General features: G+C 45.6%; 1 protein-coding gene across 1 annotated transcript in view; it reads right to left on the bottom strand.

Moving 5' to 3' along the window:
• Positions 1-870: 870 nt before the first annotated feature.
• Positions 871-25,723, bottom strand: part of LOC144167064 (uncharacterized) — a 38,852-nt gene continuing 13,999 nt past the window's right edge. Inside the window, exons 2-5 of the mRNA XM_077696455.1 lie at positions 21,028-21,179; positions 13,877-13,944; positions 12,138-12,224; positions 871-1,091 (exon numbers count right to left, since the gene is read on the bottom strand). Of these exons, the coding sequence (XP_077552581.1) occupies positions 967-1,091; positions 12,138-12,224; positions 13,877-13,944; positions 21,028-21,179 (432 nt within the window). The 3' untranslated portion in view covers positions 871-966. The remainder of the gene's footprint in view (positions 1,092-12,137; positions 12,225-13,876; positions 13,945-21,027; positions 21,180-25,723) is intronic.

Below are 25,723 nucleotides of genomic sequence, written 5' to 3'. Positions count from 1 at the left end.
CTGCTGCATGCCATCTGGTGCGACTCTTGAGACTTAGCAGTGGAGCCACCAGTGGGAGGTCTGGGCGGCAGCCGTGTCTGCATCTCGCCGTTAAAACATTTCTTTCAAGCAACACGTTTTATGATTCCCGGAAAACTCGTGTATCAAGCTGATTTTATTTAAATAAACACTGCAAACGCCAGTTATGTATTCACATTGTTCCTCAACTAACCCTAAGTTTACCTTTTTGCTGGAGACTTTTGACACATATAGAGCATATTTAATGATTTAATGGATTGCTGATGTTTTCCTAAATAAACGTGACCCTCAATAATTGATTTCAACATTTGGCTGGGTGGCTGTGTGTGACGGACCGACAGGCAGACAGACAGATTGACAGATAAGCAGACAGGCACACAGACAGAGAGAAATAATTTTTTTTTGCGTTTGAGTAACCCTGGAAAGACTATTGTCTATAAGAACTCTTATTTCTTTCATGTTTTGTTCAAGTAATTAACTTGGAAGTATGCTCCACCGTAAATACCAAGAAAGGCGTTTTGGATAGGTGCGTCGATTGAGGTGACACAAACCCCATTTTCGCTGCTCGTTCTTCAGAAAGTTGAGGGGCCGATGATTTTTTATGCGAAATTAAGTTCGCCCTTTTGCTTTCATTGTAAAAATTGTTTTCTGAATTTTTTCTGTGCGTGCGTATTGTTTTTCCTTGGCGTATGCTGACACAATGTTTCATTACGAATCCCAGCTTCTTTGCCCCCCGAAGAGACCTTAGTATACATAAAAATAAATAAATAATAAAATAAATAAATACAAAAAACGACTCGTCAATTCATAAAGAAGTTAAAGAAAGTATTTTTATTTTCTTTTATAGGCCCGAACCAAATAAACATAAAAACAACCGCTGCCATCGGGCATCAAATTCAATCTTTTGCACAGGCGTCCTCTTTTGTTCGCCATCTCCAGTTGCATTTTTTAGCCAGTCTGGCACATCTCGTCGCTGTAGTCACGGTATCCTTCACCGCAGGCAACACGAAATGCATCCATGCAGGGCTTAGGAATTTGGTTCACCAGCGGCTTGATGACCCACAGTATACACACTGCAAAAGACACCAAATAGGTGATGATCTACCAGAATGGGAGATTAGCTATAACAAATATGTCGGCAACATTTTTCTCTAGATCATGCGGAAAGGAATGCGCAGTAGTAATACCTTCAGAAGTTGTTATGTTTATGATTGAAAATGACGAATAAGGGCATTTAAATCACAACACCAAAGTTTTTGAAATTGCTTGAAACATTGCCTGCTCTAAACCACACGCTAATGCGACCCCTTTCACTAAGCAGACTGCTGCGCTGGTTGAAACGTCATCCACAGGCCCAGTGAAGTCATTGGAAGGGTTGCACAGAGTGATTGAAAATCAGCCATTAGGCAACGGGTCAAGGAACAATGCCCTGCCTTTCTGCAAATGCTATTTTGCCAAACGCCGGCATTTCCACAGAAAATGAAATTACTGAAGAAGCTGTAGCACGTAGATTTACGCCCTGCTGTGTGTTTCCACAATCTAACGTTCACCCTATGTAACACGCTTCCCGAATGGCCTTTAGGGTGACTGTGAAGCAAAAATAAATAAATAAATTAGTGGTCGCACTACACACATAAATATCAGGCAAGGCAAAGCGGACATAGGTGGAGGGGGGGGGGGGTTATCGGAGGAGCAGCTCGGTTACACTCGCCAGCTGTCTTGCGTCAGATGAAGGACGAGTAGTGAAACCAGCCTACGCTAGAACCTATGAAAAAACTGCGGACCCACGGTAGTTTGTTTTTATTCATCTCCGCGTATCTCTAAACGCTCAGTGCGGCTCTAAAAAAGTCAAAGTAGATAGACAACCGGCCATGCAGGCAAGTGTGCCAGCATTATGTCGATGCCATTTCCGCATTGGTAACAAAGGAAGCCGACGTACTCGCCAAAACACGTGCACCTAAACACGCATTCAGCAGTGCCCACACATTCACATACACTGAAAGGAGACAACTATGCCTTTTTTGTACACGCTTCTCCGAACAGTTATTCCTTTGAATATACGTCATATTTGCTTGTTTTAGAGCGAAATAGGTAGCGAATACACTGCATCGTAAAAGGCGAAACGCACTGAAGAAAACGTGTACCTTTGATGGGGGCCTCCGCCGGAGTTACAATTACGTAGTGGCCACACAACGTGCGTCCGAAATCCTTGCCCACGCAAAGTGAATTTGGCCGAAGAACTACGCCTAGCATAAAAACCGCCTGATCGCACAGAGCACCCTTCGCCCCCTTTACCACACTTAGTCTAGTTCAGCCTTCCACGCAGCAAGGAATGCTTTCCTCTGGTTCTTGTTGGTCGTGAATGAACGTTTACGACACTGCGTATCGAACACACGGTTATTTGAGGGATCCCAGAAGAAACTCAGCCGCCGCTGGAGCAGATACACAGGCGGTAGTAAAGGTAATAGCACGCCCCTCGACATAAAACTGATACCCCGACACTTACAGAAAACGTACCTTTACCTGTTTCTTTTTTTCCTGCAGAAGTCTGGAGATTCAAGGTAGCACATCGACCTCGATGAAGGTAACGACTTTTGGATTTGTTTCAGGCGGACAGCCGCTTAGATGTCTAGGCTGAGTGGGACTTCGTCGGAGCCACCTAAATTAATCCTCCGAAGGACCCAAAACACCGAAGCAACAACCCACATTTTATAATATTTTCTTTATCGGCGACGGTGTTATTCCTTCTAGGCTGCACATGACACAATATTCGCAGTGTGTATGCGATGGTGTTTCTCAATAATCGTCCACCAAAAAATAAACTTAAAGTACCGGGGAAAAACTGTTCCTTTGAACCCTATTTGGCCCTAACCCATTCTATTTTTGTTGCCACCTATGACGAAACAATATACACGTGAAATAAGAACTCTTGAACCGAGATTTTTTTTATTCGGTCAAATGTGGGGAGTTGGAGGGGATAAGGAATTGTGGCTTCTCCGTTGAGCTTCTCACCGCACAGGCTTCGCAGCTACCGACTCATGCTTACTATAAATTATCTGTAAAGTATAGGTTTGGTCCAATTTAAACTTAGTTATGATTGCGGTAATAGGTCCTTGATGTCATGCCAAATTACGGGGAAGCCGCCACATGGGCAGACTACCGACGCCCGTAAGAAATGAAGCACAGGTTTAATCTCCTACCATCTCGTTCGGCTCGCGACAAAATCAAATATGATCTACCGGGAGTGCTGCCAATTTCGGGGGGCCGGGGAAAATGGTTAAGTGACTTTATTTAAGAAATTATGTCGGGATTCTCTGTGAATGCGAGTTGACAGCCTATAACGTCGCTGTAAATACGTTTGTTTTTTATTCAGCTACAACAAACGGATTGGTTTAAGATACGCTTAAGTTAATGTGCCTGGTACTCTTTTTCCTCGCAACACGCTTCGTGAGTGAGAATAAAACATATAGAAATTGTAGAATCACAATGCAAATGCTTCTGGCAGGTAACATCAGTGGAGCATCAAAACAGAAACACTACGTTGCCTTTTCCTCTGCAAAGTTGTGAAGCTCATTAAGAAATACAAGGACTGTGTTGGGTAACGAAGGCAGAAAAAAAGCAAGAAACGCAAATGCTTGCGGAGTTCCTAACTAACTAACTAGCTAACTAACTGACTGACTGACTGACTGACTGACTGATTGACTGACTGACTGACTGACTGCAACGGCTGACTTGCACGAATGCTTTGCTCTGTGGGCAGCCAATGCACTCGCCATTTGTACAAGTGCGGCACGCACACACACAGCTGGCTGGCGCCGCATCTTTTCAAAGTGCTACGAGTTGTGCCGCGCCTCCGCCAGATGGCGCCACGGGTCCCGCGACCGAGAGAAGACGCAGTGAAACATCCCCCTCGCGAGGGGCACGATCAAATGCAGAGTATTTCCGGGGGCGCACGACGTTAAGTAGTTTGCGTTACGTTAATGTTGTTGCACTTGTGGCAACTGCTGACGAGAGAGCGCTCGTCAGCAGTAATTTGAATGAGTCAACGATATAAGGCGCGTTCGTAGCGTCCCATTCTGTGTCGGCTTTGTGGCGCAGTGGGTCGAGCACCATGTACATTGCGTTCCGCCCGCAGGGTCGAGGGATCGAAACCGGGTGCCGGATAGTCTTTTTTTATATAGTAGGGACAACGACGGTGCGGACTACGGACGTCAACCGAGTGACATCGTGAGTTACTGAAATCCTCTGCATTTAAAATCAAGCCGCTCCACTCAACGTGAAAACTGTCGGAAACAGAGAGCAGTGATTTGCCATAATGGCCTGTGACGCCGTTATCAGCTCATTCTTACCACCCATCACGCTCTTCGCCGCCCTGTCCCATTCCTCTCCTGGTGAATTCAGCAGAGGTTTGTCCAACGCATTTCGTAGGCCGCCAGGTGGCAAAAGCGAGTGGACGTCTCTTCACATCGCTCCCGCTTCGACATCGCCCATGCCCTCAACGAATCAATTTAGCCCCCGAAAACGAGCGACAACATGACCAGCTAGACGCCCGCTATCACCGCATACCAACCAAGGTGAGCTTAGATCATCGAAACTTGCACAACAAGCGGTTTTCACTCTGCCACCTCGGAGCTTCAAAGTAGGCCTAGCGTTCCTTTCCCCCCTTCCCCCCCCCCCCCCCTTCCTGACGACGCGGCCGCCACGCGGTAGCTGCGTTCGCCGCAGCCGCTCACTTCGGCAGCGGCGCCTGCCGGTTTTGCCAACAACGCGGACGCTCGCTCGGCCCGACGCACATCGCCTGCACCCACTACCCTCCATGATTTCACACCACGCCATGGAATACACGTATAATGACAACCAATAGACCCAGCAACCCTAGATAAACCTGGATGGGTTCGCATCTGCTGTCAAGCCAAAACACTGAACCTCCAAAACGCCCGCAGTCAGCTATTCTCAACCAAGAACTCATGCACAGCACCATGACCGTTGAGCACGTCCGCAAGCCCAGACAACAGCCTAAACAGAAACTACCTCGGCCTGCAGAACCTCTGCGAGAAGGCGACATCAAAATCGTGCTACGACCCCAAGGTGGCCTGGACCTCCAAACCGTTCCTGCAGCATCCCTTGCAGACCTCGTCCGAAGGGAAGCAAACATCATTCAACAATGAGGATAAACTCCCAATCAATTAGAAATCTAACTTCATCGTGATCACTACCCCGTCACAAGTGCGAGCCAAGCTATACCTCCAACTAACGACCCTTCAATAACAAGTAGCAACCTACCTCCTCTCCAACAACATCCCCCCACCGTCCAACACATGTGTTGTCGTCATATTCAATGCCCCAACAGAGGACGATGGAAGCACAATACTCAGAAGCCTAACTGACTACAACCCAGCGCTTCACATAATGGATGCCAAAAGACTTCAAAACTCTTCATTGGTGTAATACTCTTCAACGGAACAACAATACCATTCTGGGTACGCTACAGGGCAGCGATCGTACGCTGCTACCCTTTCAAGAGGAAATCCGAAGCCTGCCCTAACTGCTGGCGACCTGGGTACAGACAGGATGTCTACCCCCCCCGCCCCCTACACCTTGATGCACCAAGTGCGGCTCCACCCCACCAACAAAAAACCACCCGTGCAACCCTAACTGCATACTCTGCGCAGACTCCCACCTCACCGGAGCATCGTGTTGTCCCCGCCGCTTCTAACCACGACGTCCCCACCAACCACCCATCGTCGCCCTAGACTTCAAGGCTGAGCACCAACCCCAAGCAAGAGAAAACTCCACAAAGAAGCAAGACCCCAACCATAAATATTTGACGTACAGAGATGCCCTTCAACATTCGCCCAGCCAATCATCTCAAGGCAGTAACATGCAGATGAGCACCAAGGCCTTCCGAAACCCGTACTCAACACGCCTCCGAAAACACAACCCCAAACAACTCAAACCAATGCACACCAGGCACTTATCAAAGAAATATAGGCCCTACGAGCTGAAATTCTCAAACTGCGGCAAGAAAACGCCCAGCTGAAAGAACAGAATCTCTTACTGAGACATCAACTACACTCATCTTCTGAAGAAGAGACATGCAACCAACAATCATCTCACCAACCCTCCCACACAAAATCACCACCACTCAAACGAAGGGCAACAACAGAGAGTGCAAATTCTGCAGTGTCAATCGATATCGCCGAAGAACTACGAACACAACGACAAGAATAGTTACAACTTCACGGATCAGTCAAGGCGGCACAAGCCACCATGCAGGAATCTGTAACGGCTCTACACAATGAACTACTTACATGCATGAAAGAACTTCGGCCACAACGACTAGCGATGCAAACACCCGACCCATCTGCCAGTAGCCCTCTACCAATCGAAATGGAAGCAGATGCCGACCTTTAAAACACGCTGCCTGTAAATGGAATTGTAGAGGCTATCGCGACAAACGCCCCGCCCTCCAAACACACCTGTCAATCATTCATAATCCCCCAGGGTTATAGCACTGCAAGAAACAGGTATTATAGTGAAACTAACAATACGAGACCTTTCAAAACGCCCAAATAGCAACACTTGACACTTGTACAACGCAACATAAGCGCCGAACATGGGGTGTTTTAAAATATTATTATTCCACATAACTGCGTCACGCTATGTCCTCTCCAACCCGACCGCAGCAAATTACACTTGCTCAATCTATACAGCTCTCCAAAAAAACACCCAACACAACTTCAAACACGTCCTCATGGAAGCACTACGAGAAGCAGGCAGTCAACCCCTCCTGGTGATGGGGAATTTCAATGCCCCACACGTGGCATGGGGCTACACGCGAACAACAAAAAAAGGCCGACTTTTTTGAAACAATACAAAAACTACAGCTGACTCCATACAACGAAACGTACATACCCACGCGCATAGGCAATAGCGCACAAAGGAACACAACACCTGATCTCGTATTTGTACAGGCAGATTTATACAAATCTGTCCTAATAAAAAACCGCAACAAAAACACATCAGTGATTGGGACGGTTTCCGCACCTCAACCCTAAACGTTTCACCGCCATCCAACCAAACGGACGAAGAGCTAGAACTGTGGCTCAACCAAATAATGCAGGCAAAGGAAGATAACGAAAAACTTGTTGATACCGAAATACCAGTTTCCTACGCCGATTTACGCATACAGCATTTGTGGGAGGCGTACCGCAGCATAAAACGCCGTTGGAGAACCCGCAAACACAGATAGGTCTTCAAAAAACGCCTTGCCCAATTACATAGGGAGATCATAGAACATGCCGCGCGACTAACCCGAGCACAGTGGCACCAAGTATGCGACGAAATGAGGGGAGGACTGTCTATGGTGCGCACCTGGGCCCTCCTCCGGCAACTCATGGACCCCGCCCCTTCTAAATCACGCACTACGCAGCGCATAACCCAACTACTGCATAAGCAGGCCCCCCCTACGCAGCATGTACATCCCCTCAGCAGCGGATACCTCCCCACCCGACCCAATATATCTAGGCGACCCAAACCCCACACTAGACACAGAAATCACCGAGGCAGAGGTACACAGTGCCCTTTTTAGGCTCTGACGCTTAACAGCTCCCGGCTCCGACAAAATCACCAACAAGATACTAAGACGCCTTGAAGATCAAGCCCTCGACGCAATCACGACACTCTTCAACCACCACTGGACTGCACGGACCCTTGCAAACACATGGAAAGACTCTAACATCTCTCTAATCCCTACACCTTCAATACCGATCAAATTAGAAAAACCTCCGTCAAATTTACCTTACGTCCTGCTAAGGAAAACTTCTCGAGCACATAATGCATACCAAAATAACGAGACACCTTGAACAAGACCTTCTCTCACCCAACCTCATAGGGTTTCGCGCAGGGCTATCAACTCAACACGCGCACAATCGAATTTACCACATAATCCACGCTCCTTCCAAAAAAGACAATGCCGAGATCCTCACCTTACACCTACACAAGGCCTTTGATCACATCTCCCATGCAGCAGTACTACAAGTGATCACATCTCTCAACCTAGGGCAACGCACACACATGTAGGTGCTGACTTTTCTCACTGAAAGAACTGCACGCTCAGATTAGGCCCACTCTTTTTTGTAACCTTTCGAAAGCCAGCGAGAGGCACTCCTCAAGGCGCTGTCCTTTAAGCCCTGCTTTTCAATCTGGCAATGATGCCCACTGCACGCAGCCTGGAAAACATACCGGAACTCAGATCCACAATATACGCAGACGACATTACACTGTGGGTACCCCGCGGTGCGACGCACATATCGAGCAAGTCCTCCAACTTGGAACAACGACAGTCGCACACACAACACAACAAGCCGGTCTCACATGCCCTGTGCACAAATCCAAACTCTTAATCCTAAGCCCTCCAACAACAAAATCCCCCGCCAAGCACACCATCCATATAGCAATTATTAACCACCCCATTTCACATGTAACTTACGCATCTTAGGCCTTACGATTCAAGCAAATAGAAGCAGAATCCTCACACAACGCTCTCCTTCGAAATCACACTCTAAAGACCATCGGACTCATAAAACGAATAACAAACAGACACCATGGAATATCAGAAATGGAACGCCTCCGACTGGTGCAAAGCTTCATAATAAGCCGTTTCTGCTACCATCTATCATACGGAATCTACCGCAAGCCAAAAAAAACTACTTAGACGCGCTACTCCACAAAACCTACAGAGCCGCGCTGATACTGCCCCCCCCCCCCCCCCCCCCCGCTCAGACTGCACTGCGAGACTTCTCGCCCTGGGTGTCCATAACACCGTTGACGAACTTGTTGAGGCCCACAGAACAGCTCAGATGAACAGATTGTCTCAATCCATCCCTGGGCGAAGGATCCTCCAGTGGATTAACCTCAACCCACCAATGCCCCTCGACCCTCCTCAGGTCATACCAAACGACCTACGTTAACTTATCACGATCAGTCCAATTCCTCAAAACGTGCACCAAACCTTCCATTTGGCCAGGCGACAGTCTAGAGCACAACACCACAACACAAACTACCCACCCTCGGAGCACACGCTGTACGTGGACGCAGCACCGTACCACCCCAAGGAAGTCTTCGTTGCAGTAGTGCTTACCTCACTCGCGGATGCACCAACCAATTGCTTAACCATCCTCACTAAATCCCCGGTGACAGCGGAGGAATCGGCAGTGGACCTCGCCCTCACACAAACCCCCACGCCCATGAAAATTCTCACCGATTCCCAACAAGCACTTCGCAACTTTGCCAAGGGCACCATCTCTAAAGTGGCACTGCAAATCTTGCAGAAAAAGCCCCCCACCCAACCGGTATTGTTGCTGTGGACCCCGGCCCACACCGGCATAGGCGGTAATGAGGCGGCCCACCATCAAGCTCGAGCACTGACCACCAGAGCAGACCCTCTTTTCCGCCTAACAACGGTGTGTGTGAAAAGACTTTGCCCCGACGGCTTCTCGGTATGCACTTCCAACATATCGACAAGTCGTCCAGGACTACCGACTCCTCCGCAGGCACTATCCCCCACCGCACCCGTTGCTAAGTCAAGGTGCCTCCACTATGTTGCGCATCCTACAAAGTCACGGCGTCCTCCACACAACCACGCTCACACACACGCACCCACACAAATTTTCAACACTACACTGTCCTCTATGCCACCAACGTGATACCCACTTTCATTCGCCCTGTGAGTGTTCACAAGACCCATTTCCCTCCTACCCCACGCCCCACCACTGGGAACAGGCCTTGGGGAACTCGGACCTGGCGGTTCAGGATACTCTAACCGCACGGGCCTTTGCGGTCGCCGAAGCCGTATGGGCTTCGGCCATCCCTTCCCTCTAAATCCCAGTTGTAAAATAAAGTGGTTCTCTCTCTCGCTCTCTCTTTCTGTCTATCTCTATCCAAGGCATTTCAAATTTCCCGCCTTCGCAGTGGTCGCGCACCCTCTGGCTGCAGCTGCGCCAGAAGTAGTTCTGTTCTTTTTGTGCTTGCTTTTCCTCCGCCACGTGCCGGCTTTGCACTCCCACTTGGTCTTGCTTACTATCGTATCGTAAAAAACCAACCCAAACAGCCTTCATAACTAAATGAACGCGGGCGCTGCGAGTTAATTAGGTATAGTTTGCCTCAAATGTAGCGGCAATTTTCTTTGCGCTAAACAACGGGGAGATGTATAACAAGCGCCAGGGCCAACGAATTTTGAACGCTTGTGACTATATAAACGACTGAGATTTCGAAGCCTCTATGGGACGCCGCGCACACAGTCGCTACGGGGGAGCGCCGTGTGGCTCTACTTGGGTCCAGCGAGCGAGCAACCACGAGAAGGTGAGACCCTAAAGTGCTCTGCACTTAAAATACACTTTTTTTAAAAGCTTGCATAGCTCCTCGTGCACATCTGCTTTCTTACTAAATACTGTCTCTGGAGCTGCAGATCTGAGTTTCAAGAGACGGCAAGCCGGAGTCACAAGTGTTAAGTTGCTTTTAACTGTCCCTTGGAGGTACGAGAGTATTTCGGACACTGCGCACTCCGGTTCCTCCTTTAACCCGCCCCAGTGGCTCAGTGGCTATGGCGTTGTGCTGCTGAGCCCAAGGACGAAGGGTTCGATCATCGGTCGCGGCGGGCCCTTTTCCTATGGAGGCGACAAGCTAAAACTCCTGTGTGTTCAAGACTTCGGCGCATGTGAAAAATCTCCAGGTGGTCAAACGTAATCCGGAGCACTCCACTACGGCGCGCCTCCTCGCCTCTGTATAGTCGGCGCGGTAAACGTCATAATCAATATTCCGCCTTTGTCCGTAGAGGGCAATGTTATACGACTTAATAACGTGAGCGAAGAAAAATATTCCCAACTATTTACGTAGACAAATATCGTGTGTGGATACGAGACTATTGTGCATTGAGCAAACTCTGATGACCTTTATTTCTATCAGTTACCATTACGATGACGCAACTTTCGGAGAAGTAAATCGGCCTTTTTTTCTTAGTTTATATGGTGTCTTGCCTTTCATTTGTCCTTCAGTGTTCGCAGCGGGTTGTATGTTCCTTCTGCCGTTCGCTCTTTCCAGTGATATACTGACCTAATTTCGCTCGCAAGAATTCTTCGTATTGCGTCCTGTGTCATTCGACGCGAGCGCACGTTCCTGTGCACAATGACCAATGTGCACGACATTTGCATCTGTAGGAAGCTTTTAAAACAGGAAAATAATTCCTATGGCATAAATTCACCACTATCTCATTCAGCCCATATTATTTGACAGGCCATGCAGCCTATCCCGTGAAAAAAGCGACAGGAACACAAAAGAAGATCCGCGCACCATCCGTAAAAAGTGATGCCTCCCGCGCACAATAAAACAGCACCAATAAATGGGTCATGTCAGAAGGCCTTTTAGCCGTGAAGTACAAAGGCGGCAACGAGAACACAGCACAGGGTGACAACAGAATAGGGAAGGCAAATGTCCAGTGTCAGTGCAACCAAAATATTATACTGACAATCCATCTAGCCCCATTGACGCAAATGTTGCGAACATTGCTTGCTAAATGGGACGCAAAAATTTTCGACCAAGCGCGCCATTAAAAAAATAATCTGAAATGTTCTGTCCGCTGTTCATAACTTTTTTTGCAGCCAGATATGAACAAATGGCTGTGTGTCATTTGGGAATTTTTCAGTTTTCTGCTGTGCATATATTCCGCCTAAAACGAGTGATTTCGACCTATATCTTACGTATATGCAGTGTGATGGACTCTTCTGCTTTCAATTTGTTGTATGCAATGGCATATGCGCTGGTACATTCCGCCGCTGATTCTTTAATGCACAGGGGAACTATTTTCAGTGAGGCTTGTCAGTTGTAAGACTGCTTTATAAACCTTTCCATTCACACTGCTATTTATTGGTTATCAGAATCGCTGGTTGCACGCGGTCTGCTGTTAGGACAGAGTGTCTCATTACAAGAGCGATTAAAATTCAACGTCCCCGTGAAACGGCCCATTTCCACCTAAATTAAATAATGTTTTTTAGTCTAGGCTAGTGGCAATGAGGGGTTGGTAATGAGAATGATTAACTGCAAGTAGAGGAAAATTAGCTCACTGTTGTCCTGATAGTAGGGAGCAACGGTCACCAAGCACGTTTGGTAGTCGCTGAAGCTAGCGTACCCAGTGAAGTTGTGGCATTCATCTGAAAAACAATGTGACGGAAAATTATCACAACAAACCAAAAGAGCACACAAAATCGACGCTCTAATTTGGAAGTCACAAAAGACCGCGCTAGGCTTCTCGGCGCTAACTTCGAAAGGGCGACTACTGCAACTCGGCCTCCAAACACGTTTACCGAGTCTAGGGAGGCCCGCATTAATAACATGCTGCGTCGACTACACCATAGCAGTCCCGCCAACACCTGTTACGTAGGCTTGGCTGACACGTCGCGCAGACTCCCAATATCCCCAAGAAATATCCACAGCTCTACACGCAACAACCGCGCCTATTTGCTTCCTATCCATACAGACCGCACGTACAGTATCGGATACCGAGGGCATCGGACGCTCCCCTTGCTTCAAAAATGCGCAAACGACTCAGCTACCATCTGAACCGACGCCGTCCGCTGTGACCGACAACGGCCATACGTAGCTGACATAGTGCGCATAAAGGCCACTGTCCTCCTGACTTCAAGGCAACTGGCATCATCAACCAACACGGAACAATACGCCGCTATAGCCCCTCACAGTTTACGCTGAGACTAACTACCAAGCAGGCTGACGTCGCCACGCCCAAGTCAGAGTTTCCAATCTGGCACTTCACGTCCTGCCAAAAGGCTGTAACGTCAAGAACAAATGAAATGAGAACACGAAATTATGAACACGCACAGGTCACATTGAAACGTAATATTCGTGGAGGCCGAATAATGACGCTCTATTGGTCTCTTTCGAATGCCACATTTCCCTCCTCCATTACTGTTATTAAGACACGTGGCACTGTGCCGAACATCGAAAGGAATCGCGCCATTTGTGTCTTCTGGTTCATATATTGGTGGTTCTATTTCAGTTGTTCACGACTGTACACTATCCCTTACAGGCAACGAGTAGACACCCACCCACGTCTTTTCACCTGGGAACGACGTGGCTAATGCCACGGCCTGCGCTTTCACACCTGGTGCTCACAGACCTAATGGGCAGCTCTAACGTGGACCACAATCCTCCTGTTCCTTCCCCGTTCCCCCAAACATACACGGTGTAACATCAGAAAGCCTCCCACTCGCTTACCGTCCTCTCCACTCTTCGCATTCCTCTTCCAGTGCGCGCATCTACTGAAGACATCAAACTCACGCCTACCACAGGCAGGTCGCGCACCACCACATCTCCCTAGCATTTCAACGCCCCATAATCTCCTCGTCGTTGTGCCTGACCACCTTCTTCCCCTATAGTTGGTGGTGAATTGCTATCTCTAAGACCAGGAATCACTTTTCTACTTTGTGAAAACGGGGGCAACGGCCCCCTTCTGCCGAGCTGGCATGGCCAGCAACATCCTCTGACTCTTTCTCTGTGTCTTTCGTCTCCCTTTTTTTCTAAATAAAGGTTTTGTAACAACATCAACAACTGTTGCAGGTTTATTCAGATCCAGTTACTCCAGTTCGAGTTATTCCAATTCCAGTTGCAGGTTTACTGTGCGGAAATTAATAGTGACTCTTAACGAAATGTTAATGTTTTAATTAAAAACACCTTCGGAAAATAAACTAAATGCTAAAACTATAACACTGGCATACATGAAATCACAAAATCTCGCGAAAACTCACCCTCCATTTAATTTATATCTCACATAAAAAGTGCTACTTACCACCGTCTATGTAGAACCCTGCTTCGTCCAAACTGCTACCGAACTGTATTTCCATCTCCGAGTTTCTTCTGCGTTAAACATAGACATAAGGATCAAACTTTTGCACAGCTGCACCACGCCGTCTGTCTCTAGAATGCATGCTCTAATATATGCCCATCCGTTTCCTGGTATTTGTGAGAACCGATATCAAATAAGCGACACTAGCTGGACAAATAAACTGAGCTGTTTCGAGTAGAAAGTCTTGATCACATGACACAGAGTAGAAGAAATTAAACTAAGATATGTTTTCAAGCAGTATATGCACACTTAGGGAACTTAGGAGTGCGAGTTTAAGGAGGAGCTATATGTTCCTGCTAAGCCAGAGTTCAAGGCATTAGGCCGAAGAATTTATACACCCGTCAGTGAACACAGGAGTGCGAGTTTGAGAAGGGGCTTAGTGCTCCTACTAAGCCGGAGTTCAACGTATTTAGGCAGATAGAACGTATACACACGTGAGGAAACACAGGGGGGAGAGTTTAAAGCGTAGCTATGCGCTCCTGCTAAGTCAGAGTTCAAGGCTTTAGGCCGATAGAGTTTGACATCTCGAATTTTCGCTAAGTTAATCTATTGCTGCTCTCTTTTTTTTGCAGAACTCTTTCGATGAAGCTGAAGGGGAATTCTTGCGTCGGTCGTCGCTGTGACCAAGCTTTGGTTGAGAATGTTCGCCCGAGTAATGAATATCAAGGCAAAGAAAGCAAATTTGGTGACAGGAGTCTGGTAATCAAACTTGGATCATAGTGTGGTATGCAAAGGCCTCAGCGAGCGGATTCACCATATCTTGTTACTTTTGTCACTTCAGACTGTATCAGCGACCGACGCAGGTGCACTATCGGTGCTAGTTTGTGAGCCGTACTCTGCCTGTAATCTCTTGCTTATGGCACCCTTTCACATCAACGCTGTACCAACTCCCGCTCAATTCTCGACTTCTCCTCACTACAGGGAGTGGACGTTCCGGACAAGCCATCATCACAGACATTGTGCTGCAAGCACCGATTTAAACAAGAGCTGTCGTCGCGGCTTGTTGCTTGGCACGAAAAACAGCATTGATGAAGTTTCACCAAACCCTGATACGCTTTTCCTGACAAATTCGTTCAGCGACCGACGTATGTGCACTTTCGACGCTGTACAACGCGTCACGGGAGCCGGATTTTTGACACGATGGCTGCAAGTTATCAAAGACCCCGTATTGGCGTAAATGCATGCATTTCTGGTTTCTGGTGCATCCCCGGGACACCTTAGAAATCTCACAGCACGTTGGTTATTTCGGGGACGGAGACAGAGCGCCAAACCTCGCGCAATGTGTGAGTCATTTTGAAATGACGGTCGTCGTTGAATCATCTGATTCATTGAACTGCGTATAATCATGAGAACATAGCCCATTTTTAGCTGATTGTGGATGAAATTTTGCAATGACAGCTTGTTGCCCCAACTTCTTTGGCCACGTGGATTCGACCGTACGGAGCACCCGTCTTCACAGACATCATGTTTGCAGCCCACTTTTAATCAAGACGTGTGGACGCGGTTACCCTGCAATTTTAAAATAGCGACCGCAATGTGCATAAAAATGTTATGCTTTTCCTTGCTGGTCAACTGAGGCGTTTGTTTGCTCTCTAAAATGTGAAACATGATTTGACTGGTCCTATTTAATTGCTAAAATGTAGCGGCTATTAGTAGTTGTCACTAAATTTTTGTTGTGACAATGTATTTGCTGGTGGTATGTGTCCAGCTAAATCTGAGGTCGTTTTGACTAGACCACAGGCGGGATCTAGTAAAAACGCCGTAGAGAATTCAGTTTTACCGAGGTGTATTTTCTGCTGCAAACGCTGAGCATTAACACAAACAAACATATGTTGATCTACATCGAACTTGCCAATCGTGAAAGCGGTGCATCGATCTCAATTTTGAGAAACAAATTGTGGACGTCCATATTAGGCCGTTAGCCGTACATGAAAAGGTATCTGCAACAGAATACGAAAATAACCACGATACAACCCGAAAGGTATCTGCGCTGCACGCTGCGAGACAGCTTCACTATCCATTGTTGTGGATGTTATTAGTTACATCCATGCGCAACAAGTTCTTATTTCATAGACAAACTGTACACCTTAATGAAACATGCGCACAAACTGAAAAAAAAAAACACCTACGTGAGCTGCTTTACTTACACGCAGGGTGCGGCCTTTCATTGACGTTTCTTGAAGAGAATATGGACTGTGTAAATATTCCCGAATAAAGTGCCGGCCGGTGAGAGTAAATGTTTCTAGCTTCAAAAGAAATGACCCTGCACCGCTAACGCTATCACTTCCACAATTGAAACACGTAGAAAGCCAATCGAAATGGGAACTGGAAGTGGCACGCCACGCCAAATTAAGGGTGACACTATGCTTAAAAATTCCACATGTTACGTGAAAATTCCATCTGCTGGCTCCGTCTCCGACATTGATACCGAGAGAGAGAGAATAAATTTTAATGGAAAATCAGAACATCATCCTTGCACAGCTTAGTGAACCAAATTGTTCAGGGTCAACAGACGTCCCTCCTGAACTGCTGTATTCAAGGCAATGCATTTATTCTGCAATTGATATTTCTTCCTTCTTAGTAATATCAGCAGCCATATTCAAAAGCGTAGAGGAGCTTAACCGTTATGACGGAAAGTAACTTGCTATCTTGGTATGGCAGTCTTCCTCCTATACTTTGAAATCGGCTTAATGCTTAACAACGAAGTACTTGTCGTAGTAAAACATTTCAATCTTTAGCCTGGTGATAGCATCCGAATATCAGGAGGAAGCGATTTGGTCGTATTTGCTTACTAGTTGTCCTTTGGTGTCACTCTAAAAGCATGACTAGAACTTTTCTGCGCATGTGTACGTTCCCCACGCCGACCTTGCTTTATATGAAATTATATAAAACGTCATGTTATCCACCTCTTAATTCTCTTCAATCATAACAGGACCCCATGCATTACGAACAAAACATTATGACTCTGACTCCCCCAAACGCAGCTAATATCTCTATAAGTCATTTCTATTTTGCTGCGAAGAGTTTGTTTCTGCTGTTGCCGATCACGTTTATCATGTAAAGACAAAGATGTATTACCTTCCTGCTCAAATAACATTTTCCCCGAAATTTCAATTGAACACACGAGACACAACTACGAGTTTTAACACAATGGACCTTTTTTGAACTACTATTGTTGATTTTATTCGTTCGGTATTAATGTAGTTTTCATTGACGCATTATACCTTGATAAAGTCTTCTTGATAGGCACAATTATTCATCCGCCGAATAAATCTAATTATTATCGATATTAAAGAAAGGCCAACATTATTTATCACTTAAAACTTGGGAATGTGTTTGAATAACCACACGCCTAATTCGATAAGTTGCGAGCAACTGGTCCCTTTCAACGGTAGCATACCTTATCTCTGGACGCAATATATACTCCTACTCGTAATTCCTCGTAGGCATCGATCACCTTGGTGAATAGCCAGCTAAAATGGTTAAAAACAAATCCCGCTCTTTATTCAAGCAGAAAAAGCACACTAGTTGATTGTTGGTAAGCTTACCCAAAATATTCTGAATTGCCTAACATGGGAGAAAGAATGCCGGAAAATGTGTTTTTTATGAATACACTTCACGTGACATTTGTTGAAAAGGCAAAAATTTTGAAATCATGTTGGCAGCAAAAAAGGATCCCGAGTCGCTAATTACGGTAGTGCTGGTGGCCAACGTCAGGTGCTGTGTTGCCCGGAAATCTATGTTTTCGAATGGTTATATGTAGACTGCTTATTTATAACCACATTCAAGTCGCACAAAACCGACTACGAATGACACTGAGAATCGCCAACAGTTCAAAGACCAGTTGCACTAATATATTTCTTTGCCCAAATTTGATCCGAATGAGTTGTTTATTCTGTAAATGTTATCATGACAAAGTTCTAAGCCAGATACCCACATAAACAATAACTACAAATTTTCAAAGAAGCTCCGCGAAACGACGTTTGCACCTGGCGTAAATTCGCCGAAACAAGTTCCGAATGGCCTGTGAAAGAGAAGGGGAACCTGTACAGTGGAGCTCCCGCTTGTCCGGCGACTGGCACGGCGCGCCGCAGTGCGCACAGTTGGGTTCGGTTGGGATTTTTGTGCTACACCGCCGTGCTGTATCGTTATCAGCACCACATGTTTTAGAAAAAACCACATTTGTAACAATAGCCGCAATTTTCAGAAGCTAACAAACTAATCCCGCGCTTGCAATGTTTGCGGAGTTATCAAAAGCTTCTGGTTTAAAAATAATATTTTTACTCATACTCAATAATATTTTTACCCATTCCTGCTGCATCTGGAACAAAAATATTCTATAAATTCTTGACCGCCCGCACACCTACAGACCAATATTGTTGTATCTAGGCTGGCGACGACGACTCAAAGGGTGACGACTCAACTTAAGTTGTTCTACGTGCTACCTTGTCCTCCCTCGCTAAGTGAACTAAAACCGGCCTTGCCCATGTAAATAAATATATCTGCAAAAAGATAGCCCGTCGTTTTTGCGAAGTGCGAAATCTAACAACAGGGCTTCTCTGCTATATGACAAATTAGACTTTCTTTATTAGAGAAATAACGTACTTAATTTTGTAGAATGTTACATTTAGTCTACCTAAAGTAAACATCTTATCAACTGCACATGCCCCTGGTGAAAGCACGAAATGGCGGTACATAGGTAACTTTTGCGCGTTTGAGTGTTTCGTCTAGCTTGGAAGCTATCGTAGGCTTGCCAAGCGATCTTACAAGTCTCTGCTCGATGTGGAACTAGGTGAAAGTCTCTGAAATATTCAGAAAGCTGTATGCACGTAAAAACGCTGAAAACGGTTTGGCATTCGTCGCCGCCCGTCCTATATTCGTTCCCGCTAAAAAAAAGACCGGTTTCTAAGGCACAGGCTAATCAAAGATGCTTTTGGATATCATACAAGCAAATGGCCTGCTTTTCTGCTCGCAACGGGAAGGACTGCTACTCGAGCAGGAATTCTAAGGTAAACATAAGTGCACAGAGTCTATTTCATCTCGGGTGATTGCACAGCGAATTGCGCGTAGCTTCCTTATCCCCGGGGAAAAGTCAGTCGACGTTCTTCTGTGGAAATATCAGCGGGAAACGGGATGCTACCACGACAATTTTGAGGCTGCTGCGAGCGGCCGCCGGCGCGGGCACGCCCGCTTCGGCTCCTTCACCTACGTCACTTCCGGCGACGGGTAATGGCCACCTTTTCTTCCAGTTCGTTACCGAAAATTCCACTCTTCACGAGCTGTTTACGTCGCCCACGTACCTGTTTGGGACGCAGTGTTTTGCAGTTAGCCCTCTTTTTATTTCTACCATTAGATGAAAATTTTTACATTTCGAAACTTGGGTGCAGTTGCTCTTTAAAAGATAAGAAACCTGTACATTAGTGCTCGAAATGACTTCCCGTTGCTCAAAGGAGCTCACGTGAGCAAAGTGAAGGTTGTGTTGAAAATGCAGGGTAAATATTGTACCCGGTTGGGTTCTATTAGGCGTAATCCCAAATGCGGAACAAATCTTGAACCACTGAACCACTACGGCTTGATCATACCTGACTATAGAAAAACCCAGTGAGTTGGTAGTTGCATTCAACGTTGATACACGTGTTACAAAGACATGCCCAAAATTTCACGGGAAAACTGATCATTCGAATTGAACAAGTACCAAATACCAGAGTTACAAAGTTCGTTCCTGCTAACGGGGTATATGAAGTCCTACATAGGGAATTTTTCAAGCCTTTCAGTCACTGAAGCCGAAGGTGACAGCAAATGTCGCAAAGGGAAGGGTTGATGATTGTTTTAGCCGACACAGGCTACCACTGGACATGTACCGCCATAGGAGCCCTGCATAGGATCAACGTGCGGACTTCTACACGACATTTGTTCCATGAATTTGATCTGTGCGCTTCATGAGTGGATGGACACTGAGCCATCTACATGAACAGCACCCATAAAACATGCCAGGCCGGAAAACCGGCACATAAGTTGTACCGTTCTACAACATTGGTTTCGCATTGACTACATAATAAAGAATACTCAGTTGTTCTAGAATATCTTGAGGCCGAAAAATATTGTGAGCCAAGCTTCGCATTTCCGCCTACATGAAGAGGTCGCAAACATTGCGATGGCAGCACTCTCCAGCTTTGAAAGCCACCATCTCCACGCAATCTCTACTGTGTCATGTTTTGATCATCTATCGCCCGCTCTGTTGCCAGAGGAAAGCAAAATTTTGCCGACACGACTCATGCATGGCTGAGCAAGCAAAAAACGTTCGGTACCACAACACGAGCCCGTTCCTCGGGTCTCGAGCTTACGATTCGCACTTGGTCGCGTAGACTCTAGCGGATTCATGGCAAGATGTTACGGTCATCGCGGCTTCTTATGCGAACACTGTTATCGTGAAAAAGCTGGCCAATTATCTCCTTGATTCCCTGCGAATGTCGTCTAAAAAATATTCGCCGGCCGCTCTTTGAACGCAACTCCTTCCACCCTCTTCGCTTCCCATCTCACGTTCTTCCGGTCCCCTCTTGCTCCTCCTGTGATTTATTCAAGGCAGGTTTGTCCAATCCAATTATATTTTCTGGCCTTTGCACTGATTGCGCCCCCTGGTGAGAGAGTGAGAATCCTTTTCTTTTTTTTCTTTATTGTTCTGCCTGGAACAGCACAAGGGAGAACTTCGTTTTTGTGTGCTTTCTTTTATCTCGCATGAGCTGGAGTCTTTCTTTGCAAGTTTCATCCCGCCGCTCTATACCCTTGCTATCGTAAATATCAACTTAACATGTATTACTAACTCAAAAATCACCGTGTTATGTACTTCAATTTTGGATCAAATTGACCTAAGCTACCCTCTGCGTTAAATATTGGCGACATGTATGACCCAACGCATCAGTTTTGTGTTTTTCTTACTTTGTTGACAAACTGTTTTAACTTGTGACTTCAAGGGTAATTTTTTAGTTTAGCAGACTGAGAGACAGACAGACAGACAGACAGACAGACAGAGAAAAGTTTATGGAAGACTATCGACCCTAAACCTGTGGAAATTACTCTATTTTTCATTTACTCACGTCATTGTGTTATTTAGGCCAGCAAACTTCCACATGTATGACACCTGTCTGGTATTCACATCATACTGGGTTCGCGATGAGCTGAGACACAAGTACGAGGGGCAGTCGCTTGACGTGTAGGCCGCTACAACCTCCGGTAGTCTGCCCATCGCCTGCGTGAAGATTTGTGCCAGTGCATTGCCATATATAATCATTGAAGGTGCAAACTGTACGTGTAATACACACCTCAAAGTATATATATTAAACAAAAATTATTACAATACTTTTCGTCGTATACACCTTAAAGTGCACGATGTAATATGGAACACAAAACTAGACAAGCATTTTTACAAAGCATAAACACCTTCAACGGTGAAGTGGCTGACTGTTCGTAGCCAATTTTTAAACATGCGTTGAAGCTCGAAATGCAGACACTTGGCCGTCGAAAATGCATGAAACTGGTACGTATATTTTGATATAGGCCAATTTTTCCGCTCCAACATTTAAGGTAATATGCGAGAGAGATGATTTCATTGGATGGCTGGTGTGTAATTTGGAGGAAAATAATTTATTTTTTGAAGGGGATAATTTCCGCGTGCGCACATAAATAAATACCTTCACAAATCATATAAAGTCGTTCTTTTTTGAGTTTGATAAAAAGAAAAATGCCATAATTTTCATAGGTTTCAGAAATACAAAAGTATAGGGCGATGTTTTTTTTTTTTTACTTTTTAACTCAACCTAATTACTATCTCTTCAGGCTTCAAGTAAGGCTTCGATAGTGTATACGCATCAATGTTTAGGCCATTGGTTTAGTGTTCTTGGCATTACTTCATTGAAAAGCGCTACAAAATGTTTCTGCTGCCGACAGCCAAACTAATAGCATAGACAAGCAGATTGGACTTCCTGTATGTAAATATGAAGCCTTCGGTAGCAACTTTGATTTTACGGCGAAAACAAAAAACTGCAGCATTACGCGAAGATCCGAAGTTTGGATGAGCAAGGGATAGGTCCTACAATGGCTGACAGCACTAAGAGATAAAAGTATACAAAACAAAATTAATACCGCGACGGGTATCGGCGCTTTTAACCTGCGCTTTGAGTAGGCAAGGCCTAAACGGATCTCGCGGCTTCTTATGACCATGAGCAGGAACCATGTACTTCAGATCATGCGCTGGAGCTCACGATGTCAGATTCTCAGATGTAGCTCATAAAAATGCAATTAGAGATTGCGTTTTATTGTTTGAGCTAATAACGTCTGTTAGAGACACGTGGTAAAGGCTAATACCGTATATCCCGAGTTGTAAAGCACTTGTACTCAATTATCGCATATGTATGGCTGCCCCGGCACTGGTTCCCTAGAAAGCGACTCCTCCCAAGGTACCCCGTACAAAGAACTCATTCGTTTCAAAAAGCCAAAAGCCAACGCTACCAAGACGTCTCTGCTTCATTGGTATTATAGGCAATAATTCTCTCGCGCACTCTGGAGACATCGCCGTTAATAAGAACGCTGCAAATGCAGCCTACACGTCCGAGTCTTTTAAAAAGTGCTTCAACCCTTACCTTATACAGACGCTCCACAAAACCTAATCTCTACCATTTCGGAAAAGAATTATCAAGATTCACCCATTATCGAACTTCCATTTTAGCCAACGCACCACCACCACACATACACAAAAGTAATTACACTTCAAGTCACTGTACGTTCCGAAGGGTTTATATTCTAAACACTGACATTCCTCTAGCTGCATAATTGACATCTATAGTGCCCGCCCAGTTCAGATGAGGACTCAACAGTCAGAAAGTGATGGTCCACTGCCCTGCCTATCACCTCAGCCCAATAGGCCTCCGGCTTTTTTCCGCCAACACATATAGAACAGTGCACATTCATCCCGCAATTCACCCCGCAGTGCAATCATCCCGCAAAGGTAAAAGGAAGATGATTATGGCAAATTCAGAGCATCCGAATTAAAAACATAACGCGATGCTTTCCCTCCTATCCTGCTCCCTTGAAACATGATTCAAAGTCAACATCCAAAGAGTAACCTCTTTCGAGCGTGTCCCCATGCCGCAATCGGATAGATGTCGGCTTCATAATGCGAGGAACCCACGTTCGATTGCGACCACAGCAAGGATTTTTATAGAGGCGCTTTCTGCAGCTTTGCTTATCATCATCATCGTAGCATTTTGAAACCACGATGGTTTTTTTACTTGGTATTTATTGCACTACATGTCAATGTAGGGAATGATATTTACACCACATATTTACAATTAGGTACACATACAGAGGAGCTGATTACAAGATGAAATGCAAAAGTAAACACAATAAAGAATTATCTACATTTGGTTTAAAGCGGGGGAAACAGTGAACAACTAATAAGGGGGAGATAACAGTCACGGTCATAGACGTCATTTTGGTCATAGACGTCTTTAAGATGAATTATCATTTGGCAGAAGTGTGATCTGGAAGCTCAGCGTGCCTATCCAGCATTCGCGTTTTCCATAAAGTACGCACAGCGATTAGAAAAAAAAACAATTATATGGAACATTACCCTCTGCGGTTCGTACGAGATACCCTATAGAATGTGGAGTCAATTCAAAGTCTTTCTTAAGAGTTCTTTGGAGGACACCCCAAATAGTATGGCGTCCTGTCAATTTATGAAGCAACGCTCAATAATTTCGAGTACATCGCACAGGCGACAGTTTACAGAAGACACAAAAATGTTAAGGGTGTGCAGCCACGTCTCAACAGGCAAAGTTTCACTGAGCAGTTTGAAGAAGAACGTATGTGGAGGAAGAAAGTGGCATTTTGCGGACAGGTAAGAGCACATCTTGTCAAGACAACTTAGAGTACACAGTTATATATCGTCGTGCTCAGAAAGGCATGGAAATTAGGTCCCTGTAGAGATTAACACGAGACACAGTGAACATATAATCAGGGGAAAACCGAACCAACGAAACAGCATTGAAGTGTACACTTCATACATTAAACACCACAAAAAAGGTCTGGTCGAGAATAATGATTACACAAGCTGAGGCAAAACCTCTGGGAGATTAACATGCAAAAAAGCGCGAATAACAGGGTGGGTGAACTCCCGAAAACAAAACTGTGCAATCATTTGCTGTACAAAGAGAAGGGTTAAGCCCAGCCCTCCACCACAGACCGATCTGAAAAGGTTGTCACGCATCAGTAGATTCCTGGTAAACGACCACACAAATGTTGCGAAAACCCGATGGAACCGCTGTATGTGACACAGAGCACAATGAAGAAATTACATTGCATTGACCAAGGTTGACGCCACGAACTTGTTACATGCCTGGGCTCTTCCGAAAATTGACAATTTATGCGGAACAAAAGCCAGCGAATGACTACGAAGGGCCTCAGTGCGCGCCCGCCAAAAACGGGCGTTTTGTCAATAGAAGTCCAGGGGAACACCGAGATATTTAGGTGGATTTAGTTGGTACACAGGACCATTGAACGCTGGCATACTCGGTTGGTGTTGTTGCCCATGAACCGAACCAAAGTCTATATCTCTTGGAAAGGTTGACTTTAGCACCATAAACTAACCCGAATTCGTTTTTCATGGAAATAACTTTATCAATACATGGTCTCTCACTACAGAAAGAGGCCCAATCGTCAGCATACGCCAGTAGTTTGAGTTCGGTTCTGAGCATATGAGAACCCCGAATGCTACTGTATTCGAGCATACTGTGACATAAAGGCTCTAAGTAGAGTAAAAAACGTAAAGGCGACAGCGGGCAACCTTGCTTTACTGATGAATATACAGGCACGGACTTAGAAAGGTAACCATTACCAATTAAGTGGGTAGATTAGTTACTATGACAGAGACGTACTCCTTTGAAAACGACCGACCCAGCGTTGGCCCGCTCTAACAAAGAAAACCGACGTTAGTGGGAAGCACGATGAAACGCCTTTGAAACATCTCTCCGCTAGAATGCGAGCTGCTAATAGGAATCTTTAAAGGAAGGAAGGGCTGTTCGAGCAATGAGTAAATTTGTCTGCATTGATCGGTCGCTCAGTCCATGTTGAAGTTGACCAATAAGTATGGACGTGGCGAACTGCAGATGACTAGATAATATCTCCGCAAAAATTTTGTAGTCACCATTTGTAAGAATGATTTGTGTGTAGGTATCCCTAGATTGCAATTTTTCACGGTCTTTACTTTTGGGAATGAGTATAGTGTATGACATTTCGTGAGTGAAGGCGGAAGAGAATTAGCGTCCACGTAGCATTCCAAAACACCAAAAAGAACTGGACGTAAAATATACTTAAAAGCGTTACAAAACTCTCCGGGCAGCCCATCGGGGCCAGGGGTTTTGGAGACCTCAAGCAGACTTACTGCGACTTCTATCTCTTCTAAGGTAATAGGGGCACTTTTAATGGAACTGTATTCATCTGTCAATTGGTATACTAGGGCGACTAAATGTCCCAAAAGGTCGCTATCAATGAGATCAGAGTCACCACTGAATAGTTTCTTATAATAATTTTTAAATTCAGATGTAATCACTTTCGCGCTAGTGAAAAGGTCACCATTTGAATTTGTATCCGGAATGAACTTAGTGACAGCGTGGTGGCGCTCCCAACTTCTAGCACCTAAAAATAGGAGCGCTGAGGTTTAGTCATCCGTCATTGCGGTTTTTTGGCTAGTGGACCAGGGGTTACAGGTGAGAGCGGCTTGTTCATACACACATTTTC

This window comes from Haemaphysalis longicornis, unplaced genomic scaffold (genome assembly GCF_048455015.1).
Source record: "Haemaphysalis longicornis isolate Haplotype H1 unplaced genomic scaffold, Haemaphysalis longicornis Haplotype H1 scaffold_2, whole genome shotgun sequence".
NCBI classification, from domain to species: domain Eukaryota; kingdom Metazoa; phylum Arthropoda; class Arachnida; order Ixodida; family Ixodidae; genus Haemaphysalis; species Haemaphysalis longicornis.
This window is presented reverse-complemented; position numbering and strand designations above follow the sequence as displayed.